Source organism: Bos taurus, chromosome 12 (genome assembly GCF_002263795.3).
Source record: "Bos taurus isolate L1 Dominette 01449 registration number 42190680 breed Hereford chromosome 12, ARS-UCD2.0, whole genome shotgun sequence".
Lineage (NCBI taxonomy): Eukaryota > Metazoa > Chordata > Mammalia > Artiodactyla > Bovidae > Bos > Bos taurus.
This window is the reverse complement of record NC_037339.1, coordinates 86,829,635-86,842,132: the sequence shown is the minus strand read 5'-3', so window position 1 is coordinate 86,842,132 and position 12,498 is coordinate 86,829,635. Positions and strand designations below refer to the sequence as shown.

Here is a 12,498-nt window from a genome sequence, read left to right as displayed (position 1 = left end):
CATCAGTCCTTCCAATGAACACTCAGGACTGATCTCCTTTAGGATGGACTGGTTGGATCTCCTTGCAGTTCAAGGGACTCTCAAGAGTCTTCTCCAACACCACAGTTCAAAAGCATCAATTCTTCGGCACTCAGCTTTCTTCACAGTCCAACTCTCACATCCATACATGACTCCTAGAAAAACCATAGCCTTGACTAGATGGACCTTTGTTGGCAAAGTAATGTCTCTGCTTTTTAATATGCTATCTAGGTTGGTCATAACTTTCCTTCCAAGGAGTAAACGTCTTTTAATTTCATGGCTGCAATCACCATCTGCAGTGATTTTGAACTGAAGTGAAATGAAGTGAAGTCGCTCAGTCGTGTCTGACTCTTCGTGACCCCATGGACTGTAGCCTACCAGGCTCCTCCGTCCATGGGATTCTCCAGGCAAGAGTACTGGATGGGTTGCCATTTCCTTCTCCAGGGGATCTTCCTGACCCAGGGATTGAACCCGGGTCTCCCACATTCCAAAAAAATAATTGGAGCCCCAAAAAATAAAGTCTGACACCGCTTCTGCTATTTCCCCATCTATTTCCCATGAAGTGATGGGACCAGATGCCATGATCCTCGTTTTCTGAATGTTGAGCTTTAAGCCAACTTTTTCACTCTCCTCTTTCACTTTCATCAAGAGGCTTTTTAGTTCCTCTTCACTTTCTGCCATAAGGGTGGTGTCATCTGCATATCTGAGGTTATTGATATTTCTCCCAGCAATCTTGATTCTAGCTTGTGCTTCTTCCAGCCCAGCATTTCTCATGATGTACTCTGCATAGAAGTTAAATAAGCAGGGTGACAATATACAGCCTTGACGTCCTCCTTTTCCTATTTCTACCCTACATCATTAAAAACCGCAGGTTACCAAAACACTGAAACTAGGGCCTGAACGCAGGTCTCCTGCATCCAGGCAGATTCTCTACCATCTGAGCCACCCGGGAAGGCCCCAAGTACCTACCAGTGGGTGCGAAACATGGTTTGGGGGGAAAAAATCCTTCATTAAACTATGTCTGGAGGGTTCTGTTCTGGACAAGACAGTGTTATGTGGACCAGACTCAACTTCCTGTCTGATTTACCAGGCAGAGTCTGAAACAACTGCAGAACCAGACAAATCTAGGAAATGATGGCATTCCAGACAATGCCATCAGGCAACGAGAGTGACCCTGCAAGACGGAACACAGGTGAGGTGGGCCCAGACCTCTCCTGCTGTATGGAGGGGACCCCAGCCACTCCCTCCCTCCCGGGAGACCGCTGCCCAGAGACAGAGCTTCTGAGACCTCTTTGGCTGAATTGCTACAACCTCGGGAAGACTCCCAAGACTGGGAAAGAACAACCTGAAATGATCAGAGGCGCCAACCCCGAGGTTCTCACAGGGCCTGGAGAGTTCCAATCCCTTCTGCTCACAGGCTTTGGAGAGTCCCTGGTGCGGGGGCCCGCCGCGGGTCTGCAGCAGGAGGGCATCTAGCTCTGCTCCTGTCTCAGGCGAAGCTCCAGAGACAGAAACAAACGTCGGAGATGAAGCAGACCCTGCACTGATGGATGGATATGATGCTGCAAAAGAAGAGACTGGGGGACTTGAAGGCCCAACAACAGAAAATATCAAAATCATACAGAGAGAAAAAATGAAAAAAAGCGCATTTAGTAAGTTCTGGGAAAACTTAAGTAGCCATATGTATGTGCCACTGGAGTTCCCAGAAGAGAGGAGAGGTTTGAGGGACATGAAACAGCATCTGAAAAATAATGGCCAACTTTTTTTCCAAATTCGATGAAAACTGTAAGCTCACAGATCCAAGAAGCTCTGGGACCTCCAATAACAGAAGTGCCACCAGTTAATTAAAGATCTGGTGTAAATCACGACTAAAGGATTTTCTGCCTCACCCAGATTTTTGACAGCAGTGCTTCTCAGGACAAGCAGGAAGATTAACGTGGTCAATGTTCTGTGTAAGCGCCTGCCATTCCAAGCCAGCTTTGAGTCACTGCTCTTGGAGTCCGGCTGAGGTGGGCAGCTGAGAACAGAGCGCAGACACAGGGGCAGAGGTGCGGGCTATTGAATTGTTAATTCTGTCTGTAGAGGTTTCGGGGGAACATCCCTTTCGCTGAAATTAACATATTCACGTTCACTGCTGCTGCTAAGTGGCTTACTGCTGCTGCTAAGTCGCTTAAGACTGACTCTGTGCGACCCCATAGACGGCAGCCCACCAGGCTCCCCCGTCCCTGGGATTCTCCAGGCAAGAACACTGGAGTGGGTTGCCATTTCCTTCTCCAATGCATGAAAGTTAAAACTGAAAGTGAAGTCACTCGGTTGAGTCCGACCCTCAGCGACCTGCAGCCCACGAGGCTCCTCTGTCCATGGGATTTTCCAGGCGAGAGTACTGGAGAGGGCTGCCATTGCCTTCTATCCCCCCTTCAAACCTTTGACCTCAAGAAATCTGCCATCAGCGGCGCTCACTGTCCCGCCAGAGAAGGTGGGGTGGGCGCAGGTGCGGACTGGAGGTCGGGGTGGGGGTGCCTCGCCGCCCCTTCACTGCCCCGCGTGGGCGCGTGCTCCGGTCAGGACCCCCGAGGCGGCGCCGGCCGGCTACCTGCCCCGGTCCCCCGAGGGGGCTGCCCTGCTTTGGTTTTGCTTGTTTGTGTGTGTGTGTTTATTGTGACTTTGCGAAATACTCCAGGACGAGAGACAGAAAGTCTTGGTCTCCCAGAAGGAGAGAACGCAGCTTTTGGTTTAAACGGCTACTGGAAGCCCTTGAGGTTTTCCAACGTCATCACCGTAAAAACAGAAACTAGAGAAGGACATCATCTAATCTCGCTCCCTGGACCCCAGTGGGGCTCGCTTTGCCTTCAGTTTGTCTCTCCTTTGGTGGGTACATAGTCTTGAGAATACGTGCCCCGGAATGAAGTCTTCAGAAAGGACGCAGAGATCTGGGGCGCGGTCGGGGAACGGGGTGGAAAGAGGTTGGAGGCTGGTAAATGTCCGTCTGTACCTGACAGGCTGGACTCGCGTGACCTCCTCTCCGCGTTCGCACCGCCCGGTTACATAAACTTAACCCGCGACTGGGGAGAAGCTCCCGGGCGCGGGGGCGGGGGGAGGGGGGACTCCCCGCCTCCGTCCCGAAGACCCGCTGCCCCTCTGGGCTTTGATCTTCCTGAGAAAACCGGCTCGGCCCGGCGGCGGAGAGGCAGGCGCGCCCCGCCCGCCCCGCGCGGCCCCGAGGCCGGTCCTGCCGCGCGCCCCGCCCCCGCCGCCGCCCCCGCCCAGCCCCGCGCGAGCGCCGCGGTGCCGCCGCCGGGATGTGACCTTCAGAGCCGCCCGCACAGGATGACCAGAGCCACTGCCCCTCGGCGCCCGCGCCTCGCCACGGCCCCCCGGGCGCTCTGACCGCGCGCGCCCGGCCCCCGGCCCCGGTTTCAGTGCTGGCCCTCGGCCCCGGCCCCGACCCGCCCCGCCCCCCGCCATGCCGCCCGGACCCGCCGCCGCCCTGGGCACCGCGCTGCTGCTGCTCCTGCTGGCCTCCGAGTCGGCGCACAGTGAGTACCGCGCGGGGCCGCGGGGCGCGCCGGGCCGGGAGCCCCCCAGCACCCCGCCCCCCGGAGGGCGAGGGGCGCCTCGGCGCCGCAGCCCGCGCGCCCCGCGGCCCCGCACGCCCGGGCCCCGGCGCCGCCGCGCTGACGGCGCCTCTCCGCTCTCTCCCCGCTCCTCCCGCCCGCCCGGGAAGCCGTGATGCTGCGGGCGCGCGAGGCGGCGCAGTTCCTGAGGCCCAGGCAGCGCCGCGCCTACCAGGTCTTCGAGGAGGCCAAGCAGGGCCACCTGGAGAGGGAGTGCGTGGAGGAGCTGTGCAGCCGGGAGGAGGCCCGCGAGGTGTTCGAGAACGACCCCGAGACGGTGAGCGCGGGGCCGCGCGGGGCGGCGAGGCGTGCGCCCGGAGCCTTGGGGAGGCGAGCGGAGCGTCGGGGCAGGCGGGTCCCCTCGACCCCCGCTCCCGCGCGCGGCACCACCCTTCAGGGGACCCGGGTCCGCGCGCGCACGGACGGGAGCCGGGGGTCTGCGGCAAACCTTTCTGCGGGCACACCGACCCTTATACAGGGAGGCGGGCAGCGGCGGCGGAAGGGCAGGGTGCTGTGTGCCGCCCCGGCCACCCTCAGGCCTCCTCCTTTCGAGCCCCTGTTCTCCCGGTGATGCCAGGTGCCCCTCAGAGGAGGAGCGGCGGCCGATGCCAGCGGGGGGTCCTGTGGACGCCCGCAGCCACTTCCCGCCGCAGGCCTCGGAAGGCAGCCGCCTTGAAGGAAACTGCAACTCTGACAGCTCAACCAGAAAGCAGTAGGGTCCGGCTTAAAACGTAAACGAAATAAATGGTTGGAGAGCCCGAACAGTTTCCTGCCTCCCTGCCCCCTTGGCCAGATTAGAGGTGGGGGTGGGGCTGTCCGCAGATCCCTGTCTAGAGGCGGGAGCCTTAGCTTCAAAGACGGAGGGCTGGACGAGCCGGAAGGCAGCAGGTCCCAGGCAGGGAGGACTGGGAGGACCGATCAGGGCTGGCACACGCGGGAGGGCGGGCCAGGCGGCCACAAGGTGCGCCCTGGGAACCGCGGAGACTGCAGGAGCCTAAGGTGCTGGCTCAGGACAAGTTTCTATTAATAACGTCCTGAAGAATGTGGGGCGACAGGCAGCCGGCCTCGGGGAGTGGCCCTGGGTGCACTGTGCCATCTTAGTTGGGGCAGAGGCTGGGGTATGTGCCCAGGAGCCCCCCGCACGGAAGCAGGGCTGATAGAGGGGTGGGCTCACCCTGCCTTGCTCCACACCCTGAGGTCAGGATGATTTCACAGCTGGTTTTGGTTCTACTAGAATAGTTCTTTTAAAGAATTCTTCTGGGGTGGAATAATCGTCTCGTGCAGTGAACAAATAAGTGTGAAGGATGCAGGCTTTTACGTGACTCGCGTTTCTGACTGGCTGGCTTGACCCACCCCGTGGTCCCCTATGTGAAACAAGCTTGATGGCGATGACCAAGCTGTGCCCTTCCTTGGCTTGGCACAGCCCACAGCTGCAGTGGCTGAGCTGTGACCGGTGACTCTTGGTGTCAGTAGCGGTGCGTGTTAACCGGTTTGTGAGCAGCAGTTCTGCCCCGCCCCATCTCTTCTGCCTGTCCTCCCGTCTCTTTGATGATGATGAGTCCTGCTGGCCCCGGGGAGCTTGCTCCGAGGAGCGTTTCTGAAGGTCCCACACAGGCTGTGTGCTGGCTGCCTGGGTTGCTGCCCGGCTGCGGGGTGTGTGATAAGTGTGTTCCTACCAGTCCCAGGCCCAGCCTGGAACACTGGCTGCCACAGAGCATGGGATGGGGCTTGCAGGTGACCAGGCTTGAGGGCAGTGAGGCCGCCGCCCGCACCAGCCCTGCCCCACCCAGGCCCTGCTCCTGCAGGACAGAGAGGCCTTGGGCTGGACACACCGCACACTGGTCACCGCGCACCCTTCCCAGAGCCTACCCCGCCCCACTGTAGCTGCTCTTAGGTTTGTAATAACCCTGTCTGTGCTTAGTCACTCAGTCTTGTCTGACTCTGTGTGATCCCGTGGACTGTAGCCCACCAGGCTCCTCTGTCCATGGGAGTCTCCAGGCAAGAACACTGGAGTGGGTGGCCATGCCCTCCTCCAGAACCTTGTCTGCAGTGGATGAAACGAGGGCAAGGACAGCAGTGCTCACAGCAGCGACTTTAACACGGGGCCTTGCACCCCCTGGTGCCATGCCCTCCCTTCCTGGGGGTTTGCCTCCCACACCCGCCCCATCCACCCCGTCACACAGGGCCTTGCACTTCCCCCAGCGTCCTGCCCTCCCTTCCAGGGGGAGTTGCCTCCCACACCCGCCCCATCCACCCCGTCAGGAACGTGTGGACTCCTTGCACATCAAAGCCGCGTGTGAGTTTTCAGAATGCTGTCCTGCTTCCTGTGTGGACTCCTTGCACATCAAAGCCGCGTGTGAGTTTTCAGAATGCTGTCCTGCTTCCTGACCCATCCTCGAATCAGTCACACCTTTCCCTTTATTACCAGCTTCCCGGGTGGACCGGCTCCTTCTGCGTTCACCAAGGGGCAATGGCTTCTGGAGGAGCCAGTTCGGGTTGGGTCGGGGGTTGGGGCTGGTGCTTAGGGGACTTCCTCGTGTCCAGTTCTGCTCTGGTCGACCAGATGCTCCTCCAGGCGTCCACGCCATCTTTTCCCTCACTTTGAGGAGGTTCTGAATTCCAGGACTGGGGGAGACCCTGCAAACACAACTCACTCCTAATAAACCTTTGGAAAAGCAGCTAGTCAGGTGAGGCGGTCCTGTGACCTCCCGCATGGGCACCCGGCTCCTGAGAGTCTGGGCTCTCCTGAGAAGCATCACTTCCTTGCCCTCAGATTCCTGGCTCTTTGTGATCGTGTGTGGGTGTGACCCCAACGAGGCCCTGGCCTTAGTTCAGGAAGTCACAGGAGCCCCGTGCATCCCAATGTGTGACGGGGAGGCTGCGGCCTCTGGGCTGAGAGCGCTGCCAGATCAAGGGGCCGCTGCCAGGACAGCCTGTCCTCACCCGCCAGCCGCGGCAGGACTTCCTCCGTGCGGCTGCCCCATCACAGCCACACACGCCTGCGTGAGCGTTTCCCACGGGCCCTTTGCTTCTGGCAGAGGGGCAGCGTGTCCGGTGTCTCCAGGGCTGAGGGTGGGGCAGAAGGTGGGGGCGGCCGCCCTGTGCCCGGGCTGGGTGGGGGCTCCGGCACCTGGAGCCGGCTCTCTGGGCCACGTGCCTGCTCTGGAATCCCTGGAGGCGGTGCCCTCTGTGCTGGGTGTGTTCTGGGTGCTTCCTGCCCAGGCAGATTGTTCCACCCTGGGCCGCCTTCCTGTCTGTGGACGGGCCCCTCCTCTGAGCAGGTAGCTGTGGGCACCTTCCTGATTCCGGGGGCTGTGGAGCCTGGAGAGGAAGGCGCCTGGGGCCTTCCTGATGCATCCAGTGCTTCCCAGGCTTCCCTCCAGGCACGAATAGTCTCCTCCACATTCTTCCAGCCTCAGGAGTGTTCCACCCTGCCCTCCCCTGGAGCCCTGTGATTAGACTTCCTTCTTATCTTGTTTTCCTCTCTTGTTACTCTGTCTTCCCAGCACTGTCCTCCTCCTGGGGTCTTGTTCAGAGGACTCTGGGTGCCGGGCGCCCTGCTGGCCTCCCCGAGTTCTCCCAAAAGTTCGCCAGCCCGGAACAGTCACCTTCCTACTTAGGTCCTTCAGTGCAAGCGGGCGCCAGAGCCCGCACCAGTGCCCCTGGCTTCAGGAAAGGATTCTGGATGAAAGACTCACCCAGCCTGACCCTCGGCCCAGGCCTGGTTCGCCACCTCCCAGCGCAGGGGCCACCTGAGGCCTGCAGGTCGGAGGGGGCTCCAGGTCTTGGTCCTCCAGCCCTCGTTTGTTTGAGATACAGACAGTGATGCTCACACGTCGCAGACTCGGTCCTCACAGGTCCGCAGACTCGGTGCTCACACGTCGCAGACTCGGTGCTCACAGGTCACAGACTCAGCACTCACACGTCCGCAGACAGTGCTGCTTGGGGCGGGGGACACCCCCAGGGAGGGGACAAGCCCTCCCTCAAGTCTCACCTTGTTGCAGTGGCCTGAGGGGTCTCAGGGGCACAGAAATGGGGTCCCAGCAGGAGGCGATGGGGACCTTGTCACCCCCAGTGACCTCCAGGATAGCCGAGGCCCACTGCCCCCCACGCGCCACCCCACCGTGACAGCAGCTCCCTAACATTCACTCACTCAGATGCTCAGGCACACTTCCCTCAGCCCCCTGAGGGTCCATCAAGGATGGGACCAGGCCCCACGGGTGCAGACTCAGCCCCAGCTCCTGTCTGTCCAGGAAGCCCCCTGCTCACTGCAGCCAGGCGTCCCCCAGGACCCAGTCCCTCCCAGGCTTCCTCCACTGGAAGCCAGCAGGGGCGGGTTCTCTGAGTTGTCTGGCCTGTTGAATTTTCTCCAGAGTTGACTCCGCACGACCCAGAGGCCTGCAGACTGCTGGTTAGACGGGGGGCACGCAGGGCCCCCACATGGGCCAGCCTCTCCCCCGATGGCCTTGGGGGAGGGACAGCTCTGTCTGGCCCCCGTTTGCTGCCCCTGAGCCCTCATACACGCTACTCCCGGGGGGTCAGCCCAGTGCGGAGCTGGGCCCTGCGGCCTAATGACAGGACAGGCCCCTAAATGATACGTCGTCCGCGCCCACGGGCTCAGCATCTGTGGAAAAACGAAAGATGTTCTGAAGGACACTGCAGGTCTGCTTGTGGGACTTAGAGAGGAAATGCCCTTTAAGAAGCTGATGTTCACAGCCTGGTTTCTGAGATGCCGAGTGGCTGGGCTGGGACGCTGTAAACCCAGCGGGGCTGTTGCTTTACTCCAGCTCTGCCGGTACGTGTGGGATGTGCTGTGTCTGCTGGGCTCAGAGGTGGGAGCTGTTTCTGGGCTGCAGACTTTGGTGGGTTTGAGAGTTAGTATAGATATTGGGGTTCCTGGCCCTGTGATGGTGACTTCAGTCCAGTGATCTCACTGCAGTCACGTGTGTACGCCTGTAATTGTGACCCTGGGAGAGTGCAGGTCGTTACGTTTTAAAGTAATTTTTAAGGAGGAGTTGGGTGTGGGATGACCCCCAAGCCCTCATGCTCTGTGCCCTCACCCAGCTCCTGAGACCATGAGGCCTCATTCCTGCCAGGCCATCTCTGCTGGCTCCTGCCCTGCCCTTCTGCTCCGTGGGCTCCTGGTGGAGGCCCCCTGCTCACCAGGAGCTGCTGGGCATGTCCTTCTCCCTCCCCCGCTCCCATGCTGTCCAAGCCCCCAAGGCCCGCCACCATGTGTGGGCAGGGACAGGTCAGAGGGGGCAGGAGCGTCGCTCAGACTTGGAGGAAGATGCGTTGTTCTCTGTCACCCTGTAACGTGTCAACAGGAGCTACTCTTCTGGGGCCGCAGGAGGTTCCACGCCTGCTTTTTTTCAGCTCCTGCCAGCATATTCACAGCTGCCAGGAGGAGCACCTGGCCAACAGTGGGGTACTCCTGTGTCACCAGAGGGTATGGTGAGGCCCGGCCCCTGGGGAGGCTCAGGACCTGGAGAAGCTTAGGCCCCAGTGCAGCCCAGTGGCTTCCTGTCCTGCTGGTGGGCACCCTAGCCACTCAGGTGAGCATCATAGCTGCATTTGGCCTTGAGAACAAAAGCGTCTCCAAGCAAAGCTGTGAATGATCAGCCAGTGCTGTGAAGGGGAGTGCCCGCAGCCCTGAGAGGCCTCCGCCAGGAAAGCATAGGAGAAGGAAAGAAAGGCCTTCGTGTTGCCCATTTCCCAGAACATTCTCACCAACTCATGAAATCTTCACTTTGCAGGCCATGACACATCTATTTGCACTCATTTTTCAAATTCAGTTAGCCTGGTACTTTGGCCTCATTCAGTTCAGTTCAGTTCAGTCACTCAGTCGTGTCTGGCTCTTTGCAACCCCATGAATCGCAGCACTCCAGGCCTCCCTGTCCATCACCAACTCCTGGAGTTCACTCAAACTCATATCCATCAAGTCGGTGATGCCATCCAGCCATCTCATCCTCTGTCGTCCCCTTCTCCTCCTGCCCCCAATCCCTCCCAGCATCAGGGTCTTTTCCAATGAGTCAACTCTTCACATGAGGTGGCCAAAGTATTGGAGTTTCAGCTTCAGCATCAGTCCTTCCAATGAACACTCAGGACTGATCTCCTTTAGGATGGACTGGTTGGCCTCATTAGAGTGGTTTAAATAAGACAGTGTGTTTTTCTCTCATGTAAAAGGTGGAAGGCAGGCTGCCCAGGGCTGCTCAACGGTGGGGGCCCAGGGACTTACGTGATTTATTTGTGCTCCACTGCACGAGTGCATGGCCTTTGTCTCCCAGGCCTCCTCACACAGTGGGCAAGATGCTGGAGAACCAGCCATCACATCTGCATTCCAGCAAGGAGGCCAGAGAACCAAAGTACCCCACTCTCTCTTTACTGTTTTGCTCCCTGTGTGTATCCCATTGGCTAGGACTTAGTCACACGGCCACGCCTAGTTGCAAGGGCGTCTGGGAAGTGTAGTCCTGCAGCTGGCTGCACTGTTGCTTAACTGAATCCAGAGTTCTATTACTGGGGATGAAGGGAGAATTGGATGCTGGACAGCAGCTACAAATCTCTGCTGTGGGGAAGCAGTATTTGGAAACAAACCTGTTTTATGAGGTCCATTTCCAAGAGTATTTTCGTGCCTGGCAGGAGACACTGTACTGAGCCACGCCAGGAGGTTTTGCACAACACGCTTCGCACGCAGGTCTTTCAGCTGCACTTTCACAACCTGTGCTGGGAGGGACCAGCCCCCTCCAGTCCCTGGCTCAGGCCCCACCCTGGGCCTTGGGTCTCCCATCCGCCGGAGCCTGCAGATGCCCGGGCCTGCCAGCAGCTGAGCCGCTGCGGGTCACCGGAGCAGTGGGGACTCATAGGGGGCGGTGCGAAGGGATGTGCCGGGGGCAGGGGCAGACTGCTGGGAAGCTCTCAGTAGCAAGGGGCGCTGGGATCTCCACGCCCCAAGGGTCACTGCCACCTGCCCCAGGCCCTGAGCATAGCATCCAGGGCAGCTCGTCCTGACACTGATGTGACCGGGACCCGGAGAACCCTGCCCGGCCCCTGTCATGTGGGGCCAGGCTGGGTGGGAGGGGATGGCTGTGGGGATGGAGGGGTGTTGCGGCCCTGGGAGTCACACGCACGCACACACGTGCCGAGCTGCTGCAGGCCCCAGGTCACCCGTGCCTCTGGCTGGTGACATCAGGGCTTTGTTCCAGGGCCTCCCTGCAGCCTGTGCGTCAGTGTCTGAGGGCGGGGGGGACGCAGTGCCCTCACAGGGTGCCTGGGGGCCCACCTGGGGTCCTCCAGGAGAGCAGGGCCTAGGGCATCTTGGAGGCCCGTGGCCTGAGAAGTAGCGTCCGCGTTTCCTTTGGTCTCACAGAGTCCTCCGCGCCTAGTTGGGAGAATCTCAGGAGAGGAATTGGGGGAAGGAAGGGAAGAAGGCATTTGTCTGAACTCTGCCAGGAAGATGTGTGGAGCCCTGCGGGGTCAGCGGGCACCGAGGGAGTCTGGGCGCCTGCCTGCAGGAGGGGTTGTGCTGAGCCTCACGCTCTCGGGGCCCAGCGCCTGGGCAGCAGCAGCCTCTGGACGAGACCGGGGTGCTGGCCAGGCTGGGCCTTGGCGGGCCCTCCCCTCTGGCTCCCGGGGAGAACACCTGTGTCCGCCCTGTCAATAAGCGAACTGCTGTGACACCCAGCCTGCTTTCAAAGAGTAGAGATCTTTGGAACTAAAGTTGTGGACAGCTACAGGTTAAAGAAAGCAATAAATTCTCAGTTCACTGTTTGAGAAACAACTGGATTTGTTGCAGTGTGATGTGAGAGTCCTGTCATGTTGGGTAACCCAGGTAAAGGTCCCGGACACTCCAGACAAAAGCATTCAGGCACCACCGACGCGGTGTGTCTGGAGGGCAGCATCCGCAGAGGTCAACGGAGCTGGGGGTGGGTGTCCCCGGCTCATCTGCGCTCAGGGCGGGGAGCATGCGTGGCTGGTGGAAGGGAGGGCTGCATGGGGGCGGGAGTCCCAGCCTCACCTGGGCCCCGCGGGGATGTGAACGGCTCTCCTTTCCCCTTCGGGGGATGGCTCGTGAGAAGCAGAGGGAGAGGAGGCTCGGATGTGCTGTGCCGTGGCACTCGACATGGCCAAAGCCCACGGCAGCCTCACTGCAGACCTCTGCTCTCCTGCTAACCCCAGACAGATGCCACGACCCACAGATCCCGGGAGACCCCGAGAGTGCTCATCACAGGGGCCCAAACCCACCTGTCTGTCTGTTCCCAGAGCCAACTGGTGCAGGACTGAAACTGGGAGGAGAAAACGCAGCCCGGTTTGTAGGGAGCAGGCCTGGGAGCCAAAGGGGGCAGGCCCCTCCCCCCAACCCCGCCTGCCTCTTTATCACGTTTGCATGGATGTCACCTTCGCTGGTGCTTCAGAAGCCCTGGACTTGGTCCCATCTTTGCTTTTAAAATATCGTTTTATAAGAAGCACCCCTACCAGAACGTTATTTCTAAAAGCATGAACTGACTGCATCTGCCCAAGGCGCCCCCACCCAGCCCCCAGGCCCGGGGGCCCAGCCGGGTGATGGAGGTGACACGCAGGGTCATGGGGAAGCAGGGCTGCGGCTGACCTGAAGTCTCAGCTTCCTCATCTGTGATAATGGGCTGAGAGCGACCTTCCTGGGAGGGTGGTCGGGAGGATTAGACACCAGCAAGCTGGCAACATCAGGTCACTTGGTTTCCTCGGGGAGGGGATTTAGGACCAAACGGCTCCGCCGTCAGCCCTGAGGGACGGCAGAGGCAGGGGCGGGCTGCTGTGACCCCGCCCCATGGCAGCTGGAGACCAGAGTTGCTGCCCAGCTCCAACCTTGTAATTCGCAGTCATGGCTGAA

The 12,498-nt window shown here is 59.8% G+C and overlaps 1 protein-coding gene and 1 long non-coding RNA gene across 2 annotated transcripts in view; both read left to right on the top strand.

Moving 5' to 3' along the window:
* Positions 1 to 3,328: 3,328 nt before the first annotated feature.
* Positions 3,329 to 12,498, top strand: part of GAS6 (growth arrest specific 6) — a 28,458-nt gene continuing 19,288 nt past the window's right edge. Inside the window, exons 1-2 of the mRNA XM_025000184.2 lie at positions 3,329 to 3,554; positions 3,743 to 3,909. Coding sequence (XP_024855952.1) covers positions 3,482 to 3,554; positions 3,743 to 3,909 — 240 coding nt within the window. The 5' untranslated portion in view covers positions 3,329 to 3,481. The remainder of the gene's footprint in view (positions 3,555 to 3,742; positions 3,910 to 12,498) is intronic.
* On the top strand, positions 4,317 to 11,409 carry LOC112449102 (uncharacterized). Its single transcript, XR_003037599.2, has 2 exons — positions 4,317 to 9,187; positions 10,999 to 11,409. It is a non-coding gene; the product is annotated as an uncharacterized lncRNA (long non-coding RNA).